Consider the following 20,203-nt stretch of genomic DNA (forward strand, 5'->3'; position numbering starts at 1 on the left):
TACCCCGCCCTCACCAAAGTTTCGGACGCAACACATATCTTTGCGACCCAAGAAATGGCAGCGAACGGTGACTCGCGCCCCGCGCCGGGCGACCGCACCGTCATTGGTATCACCTTTGGCAACTCCAACAGCTCCATCGCCTACACTGTGGACGAGAAGGCTGAGGTTATCGCTAACGAGGACGGAGGTAAGTTTCGCGGGACTGGGCTTACTCAGTAGTGGGAGAGGAGTTAGCGCTGACAATATGGAACCGCAGACCGTCAAATTCCCACCATCCTCTCCTACGTTGATGGAGACGAATACTACGGAGCCCAGGCCAAGAGCTTCCTCATCCGGAATCCCAGCAACACGATCGCATACTTCAAGGACTTCCTTGGTCAGGAGTACGGTTTCTATCTCGGACTTCCTCTCTTGCGTATTTGACTAACGTGCCCACAACAGGTTCAAGTCCATCGACCCTACCCACACCCACGCCTCCGCTCACCCCCAGGATGTCAACGGTACTGTTTCTTTCGCAGTAAAGGACAAGGAGGGTGCCGAGGAGCCCTCGAACGTTCCTGTCTCTGAGGTCGCCACGCGCTACATCCGCCGCCTTGTTGGCTCCGCCTCCGACTACCTCGGCAAGAAGGTCACCTCTGCAGTCATCTCCGTGCCCACAAACTTCTCCGAGAAGCAGAAGGATGCCCTTATCAAGGCCGCCGACGCCGCTGGCCTGGAGGTCCTCCAGATTATCTCCGACCCTATCGCTGCCGTTCTCGCCTACGACGCCCGCCCCGAGTCCAAGGTCGAGGACAAGATTGTTGTCGTTGCCGACCTCGGTGGCACCCGCTCCGATGTTGCTGTTGTCGCTTCCCGCGGCGGCATGTACACCATCCTCGCCACTGCTCACGACTACGAGTTCTCTGGCAGCCACCTCGACCAAGTCATCATGGACCACTTCGCCAAGGAGTTCATTAAGAAGCACAACACCGACCCCCGCGAGAACGTCAGATCCTTGGCTAAGCTCAAGGCCGAGTCCGAGTCGACCAAGAAGGCACTTTCCCTGGGAACCAACGCCAGCTTCAGTGTCGAGAGCTTGGCGGAGGGCTTCGACTTTACCTCTACCATCAACCGTCTGCGTTATGAGATGATCGCCCGCAAGGTGTTCGACGGCTTCAACCGTCTCGTCGAGGGTGTTATCAAGAAGGCCGAGCTGGATGTCCTTGACATTGACGAGGTAATCGTGTCTGGCGGCACTGCCCACACCCCTCGTATCGCCTCCAACTTCGCCAACCTCTTCCCTGAGACCACCAACATCATCGCCCCCTCCACCGTGGCGTCAGCCATCAACCCCTCGGAGCTGCAGGCCCGCGGTGCCGCCCTCCAAGCGTCGCTTATCCAGGAGTACGACGCCGAGGACATCGACCAGAGCACGCACGCCGCTGTCACGACCGTCAAGCATATCTCCAACGCCATTGGTGTCGTTGGCGCTGACAACGAGTTTGTCCCTGTCGTTCCCGCTGAGACCGCCGTTCCCGCCCGCCGCACCGTTCACCTCTCCGGCCCCAAGGAGGGAGGCGACGTCCTCATTCGCATCGTTGAGGGTGGCACCCACATCAAGGTTACCAAGCCCGAGCCCAAGGCCAAGGCCGAGGCCAACGGCGAGGATGACTCCGACTACGACTCGGAGGAGGAGGAGGAGACGCGCGAGAAGATCTGGAAGGTCGGTCCTACTCTCGCCGAGGCCGCCGTTCGCGGCGTCAGCAAGGGTGCCAAGGTCGAGGTTACCATCAACGTCGCCGCCGACTTGGGCGTGACGATAACGGCGAGAGAGGTCGGTGGCAAGGGCGGTGTCCGCGGTAACATCACGGCTCCTTAAAGTGTTTGTACTCAAGAGTATAGCTGTTCACGACTTTAGAAAAGCGCGATGACCAGGCGCACAGCGGTAAAAGGAGGGGGAAGGGACAGAATTTCTTTCCCATTCTGCATAGACATGGATTTAAGGGGGAAGGAATAAATCGGAATTGGAATGACAGGAACATAGAGCAAGAGAGGCGAAAAGCATTAAGAAGTGATACACGTCGAGCCCGCGAGTGTTCCAGGAGGAGGGTGATGTTATAATGAATATCTTTTCCAAAGGCAGGATGAATGCGTGAGTCCGCACCACTGCAAATGGCAAGCAAAACGCAAAGTACATTGGCTATGTGTAAAAAAAAATCCGTGGTGATCCTTGAAAGGTAGCAACGCTGATACAACTGCACGCCCGCTCGCCAAGACGCTATAACTTGGAATAAGAACCAAAGATCCCGGAGGCGCAATTGACTTCCCGATTATCTTTCCCTTCGCCGTGTCCCTTATGTGACGGCGCCAGGTAATCTCCACGCCACGAGATCATCCCGGACATCAAACTCCTCGAGCTCCCGGTTCCTCCTCGACGCCTCGTGCCCGCGATCGCTGCTCCCCATCGTCGGCGCCAGACTCACCATACTCCCGCTGCGGCTCCGCGAGCGCCCAAAGTTACGTCCGTTCACGTTGCCGCCGCGATGGTCATCGTCTCGATCCCGGGGCCGACTGTGAGAACCACGGCGTGCAACGTTGCTCGCTCCAGCGGTGCTGCTGGCGGTGTCGCCGCGGCCCGTGACGATCGTGGTCATGCTCCTCATGCTTCTGTCGCTAGAGCCACTGTTGTTGCGCGAGTGGTGTCGGTGGCCATTGTGCAGGCGATGGAGGTGAAGATGGTCCTGCTGAGGCGGGTCTTGTTGCTGCTGTTGTGCTTGCTGCTGCTGCTGCTGTTTCCGTTCCAACTTGCGGAAGTCTGAGGGCCGGAGGGTGCCCCCCATACCACCCTCGTCAGAGCTCAGGGAACCGCCGTTATCGAGGTCAAATGTTGCAGTTTTCTTGCCAGTGCGCCCCATACGGCTTGTTCGCCAGCCATCGCCGCCGGAGAAGATGTCCTCGATACACTGGTCGGCGGGGAGCTCGCCAGGTTGGCAAGACCAGGACGCTGCAAGGGCGCGTCGGTACATGTCCTGCACCTCGGAGGCGTCGCGGGATTTGGCCATAGTTGGAAGTTCTGGCGAGGGAAGTCAGTTTTGGGGGTCAGAGATTCAGGGGTGTAGAGGAGACGTACGCCCTGCATCATCTTGTTCAACCTGCTCGCCTGTCATGATGCCAGCGATTCCACCAAAGACGGGCGCAGTCCTCAATGGGGGTGCCGAATAGTTTTTGTCGCCATCAAGTTGGACCATTAAAATGCCAATTTTTAGGGTGCTGTTGATCTTGCTCTCCTGCATCAGGTAACGCCTAACGATGCCATCCTCAACGCTTGGCTCGTCCAGGATGGGCATTCGCGTTGACATGGGACTTTGACTAGTTCCACTGCTCCGCTTCCGCGAGTGGCCACGTTCGAAGAACAAACCCTCGCGGGTGAGGCCATCGCTCTCTTCCACATACTCGCTGAGGTTGAGCTTGACTATGCCGAGCGAGATCTTCTCCTCACGGCCGCTGCCGGGGAATTCCTGCAGGACCTCGAATTCAATGGGACACTCGGTCAGATTGTTATTCTTGTCGATGCTGATCCGAATGTGGCTGACCATCTTTGAGTAGTTGTACTCAACCTTGTGGTTAGCGATGGGGCATTTGGGAGTGCGGCCCCGGTGTTCGGCGTGGATGGAGTGCGAGAGGTTCCATTTTACTATTGACGTTCCGGACACCAGCGGGACGTTATTCAGGTCGTAGATCTGGAGAGGAGGTCAGAACAACAAGTTCACATATAAGCAGAGTAGCTGCTGTTAAGGTACGGAGGGGTGCACACCTTAAGATGTAGCTCAAACTTTGGCTGCAGCGCATAATGTTAGCCCAAAACACTCCGCTGACTGGTCGCCATCACGCCGCGCATCCTCCACTTTTGGAGGATTGAGTTTCCCACGACAGGATGGAGGGTGTGGACGGGCATTACCTTTCTGTTTTTATTGACTGTAGGCAGGAAGCTCCCGTTAGCCATGCTCTTGAGGGGACTCATGTTGGGCGAGCAGTCCTATAATGACAAAAAAAGTGAAGTGACGGGAGCAAAAGCAGGAGCAAAACGAGGCGGGGACTGTGAAAGCCCCGGGCCCCAACAAGACTTGATTCAAGGGAGAGACATGAGAATGGCGAGGGTGACAAGACGCCGACAGTAAGTTGAGGTGGGATAAAAAGCCACCAAGCTCTGGGGTTGTCTCAATGAGACCTCAGCCTCGTGTAAGGTGCAGGTGAGCGGAGAGCAACACACGTGGTCGCAAGGAATGTTGATTCAGGTGAATAACAGTACTCTAAAAGACAGCGACGCTTGAAACCCCAACGCAACGGCATAGGACGAATGATGGGCGAGAATGAGGCAAAGAAAGAGCAAAAGGAGGCTTACTTAAGGAAGCCATGTTTCATAGAAGGCATGGCTGGCTGGGTTTCGTCGGGGAGGGGCAGGTTAATAATGATACCTGAGGTGAGGACCGCGCGCACCTTCGGAGGAAGGACTGCGGGCAGGTAGGCGTGCAAGGACAGGCAAGACAGAAGCAGACGCAGGCGCAGGCGCAGGATGGCTTAGCGATACGGTAAGACTCGTCTGACAGCGGCGCTCAGCTTCGGTACGGCCGGATAATACGGTAAGAGAGGGGGGGAGGGCAGGATCGCAATGCGGCTAATAGATAAACGGAATGTCGCTGCCGCGACACTGGGTTTCTGAGGGTCCGTTGATGGAAAGGCTCGAGATGCATGCAAGGTCGGCGACCAATCGCCGTCTATCTGACACTGCCTCGTCCCCCGTCGTCCGTCCGTGAGCGTCGATTTGAAGGAGAGGTAGAATGTAACCTGGGGGCAGGAATCCAGGGTTCCAGACCGTCTCACGGCGGAATTACTCAGCGAACAGAGCCAAAAGAGTATTGCAAAACGCCTCAAGATCGACAGTTGCTCGGCGACAACTGCAAGGAGAATAAATGGCTTGCAGAGTGTTGTGTTCGTGTAAAGTTACAAGTTTAGTGATGAAAGAGGAGAGTTTGAACAAGTTCAGGCGAATACGTAACTCGTCCATTGTATTGGGAGCGTGCCCAGCCAGCTGGTGTCCGACAGCACCAGCACTCCAGCAGCAGCCTTCATTAATGAGCCACATTTAACGCCTCGGATCTATCTACCATTAGCCTGCGCCACACAATAATCCCCCCCGAACATAATTCCATCCGAACGCATAGAACGGACGAGAAAGGCAACAAAAGTTTTGCCTCATTTCCCCGGATAACTCGGGAGTCAAAGGCCGGCAAAGAAAAAAAAGGCCGTCTTACAAGATTTTCAATCAAACATTCACAAGCAGCATATTATTATTCAAGGGACGCTCTATCTCATTTAATCCTGCCGAGATTCAAATATATACATATGCATGCGTACGTAAGCATCTCATGCGCTGAAGACAGCACCGAAGGGAAGCACTATAGTGGACCTGAGCTGTTGCGGGTCGACACCCGTGCTGAGGTTCTCATTGTCCCCTCCTAGTGTATATACAGACAGCATCATCCTGCGGGGAAATCGAGAGCTCGCTTCATCTTGCGCTCCATCAAGAGCTTGAACGCTGCATGGAGCTTTTATTTTTATTTTTATGACTTTAGGCTCCACCATCTTGGCTATTGCATACTTGCGCCACTGACAAGGACGTTTCATCATGTATTATTTGATGGATAGGGCACTCAATTACACCGTTGAAGGTCACAGCAAGTTCGTATATTCACGGCGAATGTCGTCCCTGAACCTCGCAATTCTTCTTTGGCTTTTAATAGTATACAATAGGAACATGTATTGAGACAAGCTGGGTTAAGCTGAATGTCAAGAGTGCTTGCTTTGCCAGTTCATTATCAAGGACATCCACACTCACTGGATGCGTTGCGTCGGTCATGCATGTTTCTATTACCTACTCAACTTGTAGTAGCGACTAAGTTCCTTCACTTCGTAAGTTCTACTTCTTGTTTATTATTAAACCCTTGCATCAGTTTCATTGTCTAGTCTTATGATCTTGGCCGACAGCATCAATACTAGGATATCGAGCTGGTCAAAACCTCAGCCCCTTCCATTTATTCATCTTCATCTTCTTTTTGATTTGCGACCTAGCCCGCTGCCAACCAAATAGTTTGAACTTCCCCGGCACCGCTTGGACGTATTTCTTGAGAGCCTCCAACCGATGGTATGGTATATTTAGCCTGGTAGCGACAAGCCGTGAAACACCTCTTAGACATTAGAGAAAGGGCCAGTTCCTGCTTCTATTTTCTTCACTTTAGCCGCGGCTAGGGTCATGGCTTCAGGACTGCTCACTACTAGACACGTGCTGGCTCCATTAGTAGGAGGTGTTAAACCTTCCCCATACTCTGCCGCCACCCATGTTCGTTGGACATGGTAACACCCAGGCCCTCGTGGACGATATCGCCATCCAATACGGCTCGGAGCTTCCAGCAAGATTTGTACTGAATTATTCCAATCGCCAAAGGCCGGGTGCCCAACCGACGATACGCGAGAGGGATCTGTACGGACAAGGTCAGGGCTTCATAGCTTCCCGAGCCCGGATTATCCAAGCATGCAGACGACGGGCCAGTGACGATACTGTTCCTCTCCAAAAGTTAAAGCATGGCCCTGCTCTCAAGACCTAAAGACCAGAACACGCCGAACATTCGTCATGGCAATCAGGTCCCGTTCGCGTTCCTGTGCAAAGCAAGACAATTCAGGCAACACGAGATCGCGTTCAAGACAGGACGCAGAGACAGACCGCCGGCAGTCATCGCGCTGCCCAGCTGACAAGGGCCATTCCAGACCTTTCGCGAAACCTTTACAGGCCTCAAAAATAAAGTGGCCAGGGGTCAAGTCCAGCGAGATCCCGCCCCGGGGCGCGCTATCCGTCACCCGCTCGTCCCTCATTCTCGTGCGTGACGCAGTGTAGTCCCCACACCTCTTAACACCCCAGTTCGGCCCAAGAAAAATACCCCGAGCCGCATACGTCATATCCTCCTCCCGTCGCTCAGAACGGCTATGTCATCTCTTCACTAGAACCTGTTTGGGGGATGAGAGGGAAGATATGAGACAACCACGCACAAGCCACAAACTAACCTCGCAGCCACCACGTTTTCCATGGTCCGAAGCAGGCTGGGGATGGTCTGGTACGTACACGGTGAAGCGTACCATGACATGGCTGACTCCAATCAACGATGGGGTCCTGGCTCAATGCCAACGCAGAATGTGCAATCATGCGTCGATAGAGGAATAGGTCCTGCAGGCTAGACGTAAGGGGACCACCTAAAACGGCCCTCACACCTTAACCCATCGCTCTTTCTGGACGGCGCGTTTCCTCCGAGACAACGTCGTGTGATGAGACCCTTGACCCGCCTAACGCGTGGGCCGGGGTAGTAGTCACACTTTCATCTCTTTTTTTTTTCTTTCCTTTTCGAGTTCCTTGGCATGCCTACGAGTCGCCGAAGGAATCGAGGGATGAAAGATGATGTATAATGAGAGATTGCCGCATTGACGTCACTATGCGGTGTCCCAGTAGTAGATCGTTTGCGTCCCAACACCGAGCGTAGAACCAATCGACTAAGGGATGTCTGATAAGGGAAATTTTGAAGACGGGGCGGGGTATGTATGGTGTCACCAGTTGGTCTTTGGTGATGTAAGGTGTGGTAGGTCACAGGGCCGGGGAGCTTGTTCCGGCTGGTTCTAGCGATGATTCCACAATGTATATAAGAACTTCTTTTTGCCCTGCGATATTTCATACACCAAGCCATCACAGCACATCCAAACAAACAAACAAATTAACACACCTTTCGAGGCCTCATTCAAACAACCAACCTCTATAAACCACTATTACAAATTATCTCGCACAACCCGCAAATATGGGCGCCGTCGTCTCTTGTGTAAGTTTTTATACCTCCACATCGTTTCTCATAGATACGGATAGCTAATAAGACATCCTACAGATCCAATCCGTCTTCCGGACCATTGGCAACTGCCTCACTTCCGTCATCTCTGGCATCGGTGGTATCCTCCACGCCATTATCGGCGGCATCGTCTCTTTCTGCAACATCATCATCAGCTTCCTGACCTGCGGCTACTGCGGTCGTCGCGGTGGCGGAGGTCGCAGGACGCGTCACTCTACAACGACTAGAAGTCGAGTCTGAGCGATACCTTCGTCTGTTACGCATCGAAACAAGTGACACGATGAATCAACAAACACTTGGGACAGAGAAGATATGAGATTTGTACGATTATTGCATTCTTACGATGGAGAGTGTGGAGGAGGGGAGGAAGACCATTACGCCTGCTTCAATCGAGCGCGTGCGACCAGCTTTGACAGCACACTAGCTTTTTCTTAAGATACCCAGATACCAGGTAGCCTAGTTTACAATGGTATTTCACGATATCCATTACTACCGTCTTTACCAAATGTGATACATACAAGGGAACTTTTGCTTCATAAGCATGAATAATGTACTTTTTATTTCCTAGAGTACTGTCGATGCTCAATAACACCCTTGTACGGTGTATTGGTGAATGGTAAAACACATAACTCCTTGTTGGTCATGCTAAGCCGGTAGTCAGTACAATTTGTATCAACTTCAGCAAGAGGGCAAGGAGATGATTGCCATATAGCGTGTCGCATTTTATGTCGAAAGTTTATACTTGTTACATTCAATCCTCCAACACATTCCGATTAAAAAACCCATGGATTTGCCGCCCAGCCTCCTTACCAACCATGGGCTCCAGCTCCTTCTCGGTCAAATTTGCGACTTCTCTGAGGTTCTCTGCCGCCAGTACAAGTCTCATGATGTTCTTGGGTGTGACGCCGGGCACAGCTCCCAGCATCTCCTGCGGCTCCAAGTTGAACGCCTGGTCTTCAGCCTTCATGTCCTTGTCTAGTCCGGCACGGACTGCGGCAATTGGGTCCGGCTCGTCCTCCTGCGATTTGAGCGACTCAAATATCTCGGCTGTCTGGTACGGCGAAGACGACCAGATGATGCGCAGCTTTGGGAACGCCAACGTAAGAAGGACGAGTTTTGACTGCAGATCGGATGAGACGTTGGTCGGCGCAATGCTGTTGAGGCTACCGGAGAGGTCGGCAAAGGGTTCCAGCGTAAAAGACCTATTCTGGTCGAACTCGATGAGGAGCATAGGGCTCTTGTAGTGCTGGAACATGGTCTCGCACTGGGCGTAGAGTCGGCCGTCTTTAAAGGACGAGATCAGATCGTTGATCGACTTTCTCTCGACGCAGATGTTGGGCGAGAGGACGTAGTCTCCTACTGTTAGCATGCAGGGCACTATTATCATGGATCGCCCATGTAAAAGCGAGGGCAGTGATGAACGGAACTCTCGCACATCGACGACGACACGAGGCGGTTGAGCTGTTGCAGCGAGTCGACCACCGCCGGCGATTCTGGTATTGATTGTGCGTAGAAAAGCTTCCTGCGGATCTTCTACGCCGTGCGGATCTACCGTCATCACCAAAGACATGGACGCTCGCTCCTTGATAAGTTTCGTGAAGGCATCCTTTTCTCTTCGTACACTTGAGAGGTAGCGCTGCTCCTCTACAGACTCGCCGTAGTACATAAAGTATACTCGGACATTTCTGTCATTATGTGACGATCGGTAGACCTCAACACGTCGAATGAAAGCGGCATCAGGCTCGTACATAATGATGTAACGCGGCTTTACTTCCTCTAAAACGTGTTCGTCCTGATCACCATCGTACGCATGGATGGCGACAAGGTCCTGCATCTCGTAGAGTTGGTAGTAGTCCTCCATATCTTCCAGAGGATCAGTGACAATTTCTGGCTTTTGCCCTGCCTCCTCCTCTGTGATTTGAACTTCGGCCATGAGATCTTCTACTTCGGCTGGCCGCTCGAAGAATTGGAGGATGCTACCGTTCTCGGCTCGGCCGAGAGAGGTGCCCACGGCACCACCTCCTCTCATGCGCCTTCGTTTATTCGATGGCGCTTTCCCCCGGAGTCGCTGGCCTGCTCGGTCGGTAGCACCGTTCAGGGCCTTTTGGTTTTCGGAAAATAGCGTCGCGTTGACTTGGGCAAACTCTCGTTTCCATCTTAGGTAGTTACGCAGTTTTCTCCGCATCATGAAGGCGGCCGATGGTTGGTCCTCGTCCTCATCTTCAGATGGCTCCTTGTCAACTTTTGGCTTGAAGTGCATTGTTTGTAGATAGTCGCGAAGTTGCCGGCAAGTATTGGTGTCGCCACACATGATAAGAATGGTCCCGTTGGAGTCATCGCGGAGTGGGGGGTCAAAGTGCATGCTGTTGTCAATCTCCGTCAATACGTCTGCCAACCAAGCCCACTTCGGTTGCTCCTCTAGTACCGGTCGAAGCGAATCAATGCTTGCATCGGCCGTGGCAGCTTTGGAGCTGGCAGCGTAGACTCGACGCCGTGCTGTTTCGAAGATCGTCTGCGCCGCATCAAGGAACAGCCAGGGAGACTGGTTCTGTCTTGTGGAGCCAGGAGGTGGTGAGTGCGCGGCGTGAATGGTGTCCAAGTGTTGCAGGAATGAGACGGCATCGAGGGCGAGAACTGATTGAAGCATACCGCGGAGGACACTCAGATCGTTGACGATTTGCCGGGTCTTCCAGCTGACCCTGTGCCAATTCGGGTCAAGCTGCCTTCTGATGATTACATCAAAGTTTTTGTGCAAAGCGGTATCGAGGTTCCAATCCTCCATCTCAAGACCGTTGTTGCCCTTCTTCAACTCGTGAATACTGACTTCAACACACTCCAGAATGGCGTTTTGTATATCCCTCATGCCCTCACTCATCGAGATGCTCAGCTCAATGACTTCTGCAGTCTTCTTGCCTTCCAGCGACTCCGCTACTGTAACATGAAAGCGCGGCCATAGCGATGCTTTCTTCAAGAAGAGATTCCTCATCATGGTAGCCAATGGCGAAAACCCGGTAGAGAATGGATCTGGATTGTCGGCAAACGCCTTGAGGAAGCCAGCCTTGTTCTTCTGTCGGTAGATTCTCAATATGAAGGCCTCCAGGGATGTCGCCACAACTCGATCGGCGTGCAAAACAACTAGGCCTGTGACTTTCTCGGTGTCGAGGAGGTTGGTGAGGAGATCGACGACTAGAATGCGCGAGGTTATGCTGAAGATTCCACCACGGGTGTACATTTTTTCTCTCGCGCCAACGCTGGTGAAGTCAGTGTTGACGACCGTGAGCCCCCTTGCGTTGGGGGACATGCTGATGGCGGCATGTTCGGCTAGAGCCTCCCCAATCCAATTGTTCTCGCGATCGTCGGCCCCAACGAGAATAATTAGATTGTTTCCTGCTGCGTCGTAAGAATGAAGTAGATTGGTGACGAGCCGCATCAGCCCCAGTCCGCGGGCGAGGACGACGAGCTCATCTTCGTTTCTCAGCTCCTGGAATAGGGTTTGCTGGTATTCCTGGCACGCGTTTTAGTACGAAGCAGCGCAAGAGAATGATCTCGAAACTTACAAGAGGCAATGAGAGTTTCACCGGCTGAGCGTTGGTTGACATGTTGCATTGTGGCCGGTAGGGAGCAGAGGCGCCAGCATCAAGTGAAATTGGTCAGTAACGAATGGAGGCTATCATGACGGATTGGGACTGACCTTGTCAATGCCTGGCTGCCTGTCAGAATACAGTGCCAGCTCCAGGGCCGCGGCTGCTCCGTGCGCAATTGTAAGTCCCGTTTGACCGTATTCGCACTGTATAGATCCTTTGACTACATACCTGGAGAACGAAGCACGATTTTGAGGTTACAATACACCGCCATAATGGAAGCTACGACCGAAATATGCAGTATCTTCCAACTATAACATGTGATTATTATAATAATTAAATACCTATATGATCTGAAGAACCCACAGAAGTCTTGGGGTGGAAGGTATGGGTTGGTATGCAGCCTTAACAATTGTTCTAATTGGTTTAGGCATCACCTGTTAGTCCGGTTAGCTCGTGACATTGCGAACCTCTCATCATTCAGGCAGGCAGGCTTTTGGGAGGAGTTAGTGGCTTATTTCTTCTTTGTTATTTGCTTAGTTTCGCCAAGAAACGCCATCTTAAAGTTCTGACGATAACAAGTACTGCATCATTGTGTAATGTTCATAAATACATCAATCCAAGTCTTACGAGATCTTGAGATCTTCAAGACATACCAGCATCAGTGCCAACGCCTTATCAACTTGAGGCGAACCTAGAAAAATGATAGGCAGATGCACACATGGAGACACCATGGGTTGGCGTGCTGTCACTGTATAACATTGGCTCTTGGTCAGGTTTTTGAACCCTCCTCCTACATCTTAGCGGCCTCGTGATATGCACGTAATTCGTCAGTGACGCACAGGATTCTGGCTAACGTCTTCCACTGTGCTAAATGGATTGGCTATGGATGGTCGAGGAAGGCAGCCAATACAACTGACAGCACTGACAGCACGGTCAAGCAAGTAGTCTTTGCTCAGGACGACCTCTACGTAAGCGGGGGGACGTGTTGCTCGGAGTTGTCACTTGCCTACCCCTCTACGGACGGAACGACGTCATCAGCCGTCGCAACCCTCCACGTACCGCAAGATGCGCATAAACTCACATGTAAGCCACCGACAAGATACTTTAAAACCAACCCTCCACCCTGCCTTCTCCATCTTCTATTCTGCCAGACAAACACACTTGAAATAAGCAGAAACATCACGTACTACCAAACCACCACTTACAAAAACCTACAAACACATTCAAAATGGCGGACAAGGTTAAGGAACTCGTCAACAACATCACCAAGGGTGACGTAAGCTGATACCAAAATTCCCTTGGCTATGAAAGAACACTTGACTGATGCCTAGACAGAACTCCGACAAGGAGAAGCAGTTCAGCACCCAGCCCATCAAGGAGAGCGGAAACTTCGACCCTAAGTTCGCTGCTCACCAAGCGCACCCCGGCCCTGCCATCCCCAAGGACTTCAACGCCCAGGAGGAGGGCACCAAGGAGGAGCGCCGAGCCAAGGCGGAGGCTTTGAACAAATAAACAATTTGCCTACCAGGCCGCAGATGCATCTTAAGGATGCTTGACGATGTATGACCAGACACGAATTGTAGATTACATGAAATGGAAATGGTAACGGGTCGGGTTCGGACACATTTCGGATTTGGACGGCGGATAGCGTCGTAATTGCTACCAATGAATTCATGAATCGATTCCCACAAATTCGGGACACTTGACGCTGCCTGGATCACCTGGGCAGATAAAATTACTCAGTTGATAATGTATCGTAATATTGAATGTGATATGTCATGACTGGGTTGAGTAGGGTCCTCAACATTGGCAACTTTCCTTAGTTTTTCAAGAGGTAATTACCTGCTCAGCGTCTGTTCCCGGCCTGCCCATGCGGCCCGATTCATGGGACAGTACCGGGTGCGATTCAGGCTGCGTGTCCCACAATGACGACAGACTTCCTCTTCATTCCACGTGGCGGTGCAAACGCGCGGAAGTGTGGCTTTCCCGGGTGCTTCAGGACAGACCCCGAGCTTACGGCCCAAGCAGCGCCAGGGAGAGAAACATCCCAGCCGGGCTGCCACTGAAACGAACGACTCAGCCACTGTCGGTGACCCAGGGCCGGCTATGAGTCCCATCCACTCACCAACCTCCGCTCCGCTGCAAGGCGCCTTCGGTTGAGGCCATCAATCGTGCGCCATTCCTCCTGCCTCGCTCAATCAGTTCCAACTAACGTAATCCCATTCGCACTCATCAAACCACCACCCGGACCTCACCCTCCACGCGGCATAACCTTCTCCTCAACCAGCCTTTCGGATTCCCTTCCATGACATCTCAGGGCACCCCCGTTGAGTGATGCAAGTCCACATTTCATGAAACGCCCCCGGACCCGGAAGCTCTGGCATCTTTGAGTACGAAGCTTATCGTCCCACGCAGCTTTACCTTTGGGACATACCTAGAGTGGCTGCCTCGCATACTGCATAGTACGAATAATCGCTGTACTGTACTTCCCAACGCCTTCAAGCGAGAGCGCCCACCGACTTGTCTCGGGAACCTTGTCCTTTCGCTTCTGAAAGCGACCGACCTGACGAACCGCCATCCCGAAAGAGGAGGAGGTGCCTGCCCCGACCAGTCACCGCCTACTAAGCGCCACTTGCCATTGTCGACCGACATACGCGTACAACGCAAACCGCTGCGACTACTGGTGCTGTTGCCTCTGCTGCCGCGGCTGCTACAGGCACACTACCCTACACATCAACTCCACCTCGTCCCAATTCCAATTCCACCTAGAATCGACTACATACGAACAACGATATCCCGCCCGACCGACCGCCCCGACTCTCCTCCCTCCCCTGACACCTCCCCTCCGCCATCATGCCGTCGGTATTGAGTGATGACGATAAGGAGACCGTCAAGCGCTTTGTTCCGAAGCACACCAACAAGATCCAGGCTGTAGCTGTCGCCAGACTGTACGTTGCGTACCCCAACCCCGCGAAATGGACGAACACGGGGATCCAGGGCGCAATTGTCCTGTCAAACGATCTGGTTGGCAACACATACTGGCTCAAGATGGTGGATATTTCGGTAAGTTGGTGCGCTCACAGTGCCGATGCATCTTTGGCTGACCTACATTTAGCCTGGAAACCGCGGTGTCATCTGGGATCAGGAGATATTCTATGCGTGGAGCTACAACCAAGACCGCACTTATTTTCACAGCTTTGAAATTGAGGATTGCCTTGCAGGTCTATCGTTTGCCGACGAGAAGGAGGCGAAGCAGTTCAAGAAGAAGATGGACGACAGAGAAAAGAACGCAAGCAGGACCACAAAGGCGACTCCGTTTGGAGGGGCCGCCCAGCCTGCCGCACACAAGCACGGCCTACTCGGAGGTCTCTTCGGTAGCCGGCACTCTTCAGCTCCCACACCTCCCGATTCCCCGCGATCGAACCTGCCCCACGGCCGAATGCCCTCAATCGGGAGTGTCAATGACCATAAGCCCTCAGAGTTCGCCGTTCTCGATGCCTTCGATCCCCACTGGCGAGAGAACTTTGGGCAAGACCTGCGAGATAAGGGGTTGACAGACGATTTCATCAAGGAGAACCAAGAGTTCATCGTCGACTTCTTGAAGGAGGAACAAGAGAAGCTAATGGCTGGTGCCCGAAGCCATGTTCCTCCCCCCCCACCTCCGGCCCCGGCACCTCAATCAAATGGCATTGAACCTCGAAATGCGCGAGCTCCTCCTCCACCGCCGCCTCCAGGTGGGGGCCATTCAGACGGTTCACGTGTGCCACCGCCGCCGCCAGCCCCCCGACGCGGTGCTGCGCCTGCTCCTCCACCGGCTAGGAGATCTGGTAAAACAGAGCCGCCTGCCGTCCACAGAGAACCCACACCTCCCAGCGAGTCGGCTCCAGAGCACCCAAAGAGCAGATTTGCAGTACCACCCCCGTTGCCAGATGCTGGCAAACTTGCCCATGCTCTAGGGGGTTCAGTCAACTCCATTCGCGGGGGACCTGCAGTCCCCGGGCCGCCTCCACCTCCGCGGCCCCCGAAGACGCCAATGCAAGAAGAGGAGAGACCGGCTGGTCACAGATTCGGAGTGCCTCCCGCCTTTCCTGGTTCCAGACATCCTCCGCCAACTCCGAGCCGGGGGCCCGTTCCACCCCCTCCCCCTCCACGTGCAGATGCTGGCCCGCCACCTGCTCTTCCTCCGAAAGCTCCGGCGTCCGAGGCACCTCCATTGCCGCCTCCATCTTCACGGCCGGTACCGCCTGCTCCAGCAGCTGGCAACCCACCACCTCCCCCCCCGTTGCCAGTGTTGCAGGCACCGCCCCCACCTCCATTACCGTTATCCAGTGCTCCTCCTCCGCCGCCTCTGCCTACCTCTCCGCCGCCTCTTCCATCATCAGACGCACCACCCCCGCCACCGTTACCATCATCGAACGCCCCTCCGCCGCCCCCTCTACCGCCGACGGGCAACGCACCTCCCGCCCCGCCTCCACCGCCGCCACCACCCGGAGCGGGAGCGCCTCCACCCCCACCACCTCCCCCACCCCCGGCGGGCTTGGGTGGACCTCCCCTACCTCCTCCAATGCCGAACCGGGACTCTGGCTACTCTTCTGGCGTCCCGGTTCCTGCCCCAGATTCCTCGCGTTCGGCCGTGCTGGGCGACATCCAGAAGGCTGGCGGTATCAAGGCACTGAAGAAGGTGGACAGAACTCAAATCCGCGACAGAAGCAGTGCATCCGTTGGCGGCAGCAGCGATACTGGACCTCACGGTAGCGGTTTGCCACCGTCTGGCGTTGCACCGGGCGGTGGCGGTGACATGGCCAATGCACTGGCCGCTGCATTGCAGAAGAGGAAAGAGAAAGTCAGCAGGAGTGGTAAGTTAAATATAGTATGTGTTCTGTTTGTACCTGGACTAACGTCTTGCTAGATGATGAAAGAAGTGACAACGATGATTGGTAAACGGCTGGCAACCTGTGGCTCCACAAACCGGGCATTTAAAGGCTTGAAGTCATCATACTATGAGTATGAGCACGACTTCCTGGAAACCACGAAACAGACTTACTCGACATTCAATTCTTGGCTATCCCAAGCGACAGCTACATACTTAGGGATGAGGTGGAAGGATTTTCGTGACATCTGCCGGATCACCCTCCGGTAGTTCAACGGGCAAGTTGAAGGACATGGCCGGATAACAGCATCCATTCGTAAGATGATAAAAAGGTCAAATGAGCTTTTTCTACAGGCCCGTTGGCCGGCAAGTAAGAAATTGGAATCAAAACATATTCACAAGTATTCACATGAATTGAACGGTCCAGTCACTGTGTCATGTCAAAGCTGTAGTGCATCTTGTGCAGCACCGAGAGGATTTTCAGAACTTTGGAAGGCGGCCCAAAGGCCCCATGCCAAACCAAATCAATTAATCAAGCGCAAGGAAAGGTAATTCTATCGTCCTGATGATCTGACGAGCCATGACGTCTCTCCCACCATGGCCGCCCAACACACCACCCTTGACACCTTGACTGTCGCGGAATCCAGCAGCTGACATGGTGGTCGCCACCGGATTTGAGAGAGAAGACAGCGTTCCCACCTCGTCTTGCAGCAGAAGACGGTTGAAAGATGGGAAGGGTTTGGGGCTTCTTGACACCCTTCAAACGAAGAGGTTTTAGATATCGTCGATGTCGACATCCTTCTTGCCAGCAGCGCCGGCAGCCTCGTCCTCGCTCTCCTCGGAGTCACGGTCGTCGTCGAACTCGAAGTTGCAGTCGCCATCGCCGTCGGCGCCGTATGTGTCCGTCTCGTTGATCTTTGCGGACTCAGGCAGCTCGCCGTAGGCCTTGAGGGAGCGGGCCTCGTCGGCGGTGTACTTGAGGATGACGTCGCCCTTGTCGTCCTGGTACTCGCGAAGGGACAGGAGGATGATATCGCCCTGGTTGATCCAGACCTTCTTGCGGAGCTTGCCGCGGATGTTGGCGAGACGCTTGACGCCGTCAAAGCACTGGGCCTCGAGGCGGCCGTTGCCGAGCATCTTTACGACCTGGGCATACTCTGTGAAGAGGTCAGCACGGTTCATGGTGATTAAGTAGCATGGTTGCGACGGCGGCATTTGTTGGGGTTGGTGTTTTTTTCTTCTTCCTCAAGCGGTGTTGTCTTGACTGGACACAGAGACTGATAGGACTAACCTTGGCCATCTTCCTTGAAGGTGAGTTCACGCTTCTCGTGGTCGGACTCGTTCTTGCCACGTCTGCGGTTCTTTCCTCCCTGTATGGTTGTTAGTACAAAATCATCATCATCATCTTCTTCATCAGCATCATCGGCATCGGCATCTTCATCGTCGATGTGCGTCGTCGAGCAATAGCAAGGAGGGGGCGGGGTTGTTTGCGGGTCCGACTAAGCAGGGGAGGGGTGGTTTTCGACACCAGCGGGATAAAATTTTGAGATAATTGTAGGGGTATTTCTTGACTGACCTTTCCCTTGTTCTTGGGCATATTGACGACTCGTGAGAATACCGGTTCTCAGCGGGAAGGTATTGATGGAAGGGGGGGTGGAAGAGTTGTCGAAAGGTCGGAGTGGGAGGGAAGACGAAAGTGGGCGGTGATGTTGACGGGGCTTTATTGTGCGCGAGCGCAAAATGGGCTTTGGGCTGCTAATGCTCGTGCAGGGCAGTGATCTAATGGACAGGGCGCTTGCTGGGACCACTGGGTTTCTGTGGGCTCCTAGAGGGGCGAATGATGAGGGCGAAGCAGGCTGGGTTTTTGCAGAAGTGGTGCCGGTATGAGTCAAGTGGAGACCTTTCTAGGGGCTGTTGGGGTTGTATTACATGTGTGTCACTAAAGGAGAATGGTGCGCTGTGGCTCGGGTAATCCAGACTGGTGACGGTGAATATGGGATGTACCACTGGGTGATGCACACAGCACAGCAGCTGTGATCACGGCCGTTCGGTACCCGCTTTGACAAGAAAATATGGACCCGGCTCTAGCCTTACCTAATCTCTTTTGGGAGAGCTTCCCTTTGTTTCGTTCCTTCCCAGCCGAAGCTCACTGCTGGCCGCGTATTGCCGACATCCCAATCTTCTGAAGAACCGCCTCTTTGACAAATCAGAAAACTAGAGAGTACAGCTTATGACTCTAGCTTCCTTTTCTGGTCATGTCATCCAGCTAGACAGCCTGTCACAGCCGACACACCTTTGCCGTCAGGTATGATTGCTTGCGAGCCGCCACCAGCAAGACCATTGCGATGATACCAGCACGACTTCAATATGTGACTCGCATCCTTCGGCGGCTGCCGCCGCGCAGCAACCCCCTATACCCCTTCGCCAGGTTCTCCTGCACTCCGCGCATAGCCTCCAAGCAGTCGAAAGATTCGATCCTCGAATTCCCTCCCATTCTCAAACTCAACATGCCCGGCAACCCGAACGACTACGAGGGTCTGCCGGTCTCCAAACAGTACAGGCAGATATTCGAAGACTTGGATATTGGGCTCCCCTCCAGGGATCTTCGGTCTGTTCTCGTACCGAAGAATATCAGGGCAGCGAGCAAGCTTATGGTCAGATGCTCGCTTCGGCACGTCATGAGGACGCATGACCTGCAATACTTCACCGAGGTTCAGGCGGAGCATCCGAAGACGGTTTTATTGAGGCACAGTTATGGGGAGCTAAAAAAGACTCGGCCGTTGTGGTTGTGGTTCTACGGGCTCACGTCCACTGACACGCCCTTCGTCGTGAGCAGCGCGAAGAGGCGCATGAAACGCGCTCTCCATGCAGCTCTGAATGCTAGAGGATACGATGCTCAGGGGCGGATAATTGAGAGCGGGTACGAGACAGGGATAAACACAACTTTCCGCGGGGACCTGCGAGGAACGATTGCTTGCATTGCCAAGGTCCCTAGAGATGTCGCGAAAACGATCTCGAATGGAGATTTGCGGGCTGCAATGGATGCTGTTGTAGACTCATTCATCGGCTTTCACGCGGCAAATCAAGCAGGAGGAGGAAATGGCCCCAGAAAGGGCAGAGATCAGCGGGGCAGTGGCTTGTGAACGGTCAACGGCCAACCGAGAAAATACTCATGGAAGAATAACAAGGCAAGATTGGGGGAAGGAATCTGCTTTGATCGTGGTTGCTTGGCGGTTGGGTTTGCTGCTGGCATGCACAGTGAGCCGGACAACGGCGGGCAAGGCTTTTACGAAGGCAAAAGGCATCAAGCCTCTGTGACTTTATACTTTGATACCCAAATAGAGACGGAAAATCCGTACCAGACCAAACCTCTTATATATAAATTCTATTCTAAACACTGTATCAAGTGATCGGTGGTCAACCCGTCATGCGCACCTCAATGTCGATGCCCAGGTCTTTGGACGTCATAGAGCCAAAAGAGATTGAGAGAGAAAGGCCTGAAACTTCGTAGCAGAACAAACCAAGAATCTACGAATAGAATAATGAAGCAACTGGGCTGCCAGAGCCTCCCACTACCGAATCCGGCGAACAATTTGGAGGATCAACGGGTGAGGCACGGGGGTATGGGTACGTACCCAACCACCTTCTGAGGCTTGCCGGTTCCTTGAACGTTTGCTGGCGACGAATCACATCGCTAGCGCAGAGCTGCCAGCCGAGACGTCTGGAGCTGCCAACCTGGTAATTAACTGGACTGGCGTTGCACCTCTAAACCAGCATATGTGTCTCGCATACATACAAGGCCGCACACGAATCCCAATAACGCCCTCCAG

General features: G+C 53.6%; 8 protein-coding genes across 8 annotated transcripts; 5 read left to right on the forward strand and 3 right to left on the reverse strand.

Moving 5' to 3' along the window:
- Positions 1-54: 54 nt before the first annotated feature.
- EsH8_III_001182 (ribosome-associated complex protein SSZ1) lies at positions 55-1,858 on the forward strand (the record flags this gene model as incomplete). The annotated part of the gene is made up of 3 exons (XM_083262907.1): positions 55-187; positions 257-383; positions 442-1,858. The coding sequence occupies 3 exons, from the start codon at positions 55-57 to the stop codon at positions 1,856-1,858; spliced, it is 1,677 nt and encodes a 558-aa protein (XP_083123394.1).
- A 475-nt stretch (positions 1,859-2,333) lies between these two features.
- Positions 2,334-4,394, reverse strand: EsH8_III_001183 (uncharacterized protein; the record flags this gene model as incomplete). Its single annotated transcript, XM_083262908.1, has 5 exons — positions 2,334-3,052; positions 3,110-3,719; positions 3,794-3,817; positions 3,938-3,954; positions 4,382-4,394. 5 exons carry the CDS (start codon positions 4,392-4,394, stop codon positions 2,334-2,336), a joined length of 1,383 nt encoding a protein of 460 aa, XP_083123395.1.
- A 3,480-nt stretch (positions 4,395-7,874) lies between these two features.
- Positions 7,875-8,159, forward strand: EsH8_III_001184 (uncharacterized protein; the record flags this gene model as incomplete). Its single annotated transcript, XM_083262909.1, has 2 exons — positions 7,875-7,895; positions 7,959-8,159. The coding sequence occupies 2 exons, from the start codon at positions 7,875-7,877 to the stop codon at positions 8,157-8,159; spliced, it is 222 nt and encodes a 73-aa protein (XP_083123396.1).
- Positions 8,160-8,670: 511 nt separating this feature from the next.
- Positions 8,671-11,518, reverse strand: EsH8_III_001185 (ssDNA endodeoxyribonuclease RAD1; the record flags this gene model as incomplete). Its single annotated transcript, XM_083262910.1, has 2 exons — positions 8,671-11,424; positions 11,477-11,518. 2 exons carry the CDS (start codon positions 11,516-11,518, stop codon positions 8,671-8,673), a joined length of 2,796 nt encoding a protein of 931 aa, XP_083123397.1.
- A 1,213-nt stretch (positions 11,519-12,731) lies between these two features.
- On the forward strand, positions 12,732-13,015 carry EsH8_III_001186 (uncharacterized protein; the record flags this gene model as incomplete). Its single annotated transcript, XM_083262911.1, has 2 exons — positions 12,732-12,779; positions 12,839-13,015. The coding sequence occupies 2 exons, from the start codon at positions 12,732-12,734 to the stop codon at positions 13,013-13,015; spliced, it is 225 nt and encodes a 74-aa protein (XP_083123398.1).
- A 1,341-nt stretch (positions 13,016-14,356) lies between these two features.
- Positions 14,357-16,444, forward strand: EsH8_III_001187 (WASP family protein; the record flags this gene model as incomplete). Its single annotated transcript, XM_083262912.1, has 4 exons — positions 14,357-14,566; positions 14,619-14,877; positions 15,061-16,356; positions 16,413-16,444. 4 exons carry the CDS (start codon positions 14,357-14,359, stop codon positions 16,442-16,444), a joined length of 1,797 nt encoding a protein of 598 aa, XP_083123399.1.
- A 703-nt stretch (positions 16,445-17,147) lies between these two features.
- Positions 17,148-17,970, reverse strand: EsH8_III_001188 (translation initiation complex factor eIF1A; the record flags this gene model as incomplete). Its single annotated transcript, XM_083262913.1, has 3 exons — positions 17,148-17,530; positions 17,665-17,743; positions 17,950-17,970. 3 exons carry the CDS (start codon positions 17,968-17,970, stop codon positions 17,148-17,150), a joined length of 483 nt encoding a protein of 160 aa, XP_083123400.1.
- A 748-nt stretch (positions 17,971-18,718) lies between these two features.
- Positions 18,719-19,516, forward strand: EsH8_III_001189 (uncharacterized protein; the record flags this gene model as incomplete). Its single annotated transcript, XM_083262914.1, has 1 exon — positions 18,719-19,516. One exon carries the CDS (start codon positions 18,719-18,721, stop codon positions 19,514-19,516), a length of 798 nt encoding a protein of 265 aa, XP_083123401.1.
- Between the last annotated feature and the right edge of the window lie 687 nt (positions 19,517-20,203).

This window comes from Colletotrichum jinshuiense, chromosome 3 (genome assembly GCF_051148585.1).
Source record: "Colletotrichum jinshuiense chromosome 3, complete sequence".
Lineage (NCBI taxonomy): Eukaryota > Fungi > Ascomycota > Sordariomycetes > Glomerellales > Glomerellaceae > Colletotrichum > Colletotrichum jinshuiense.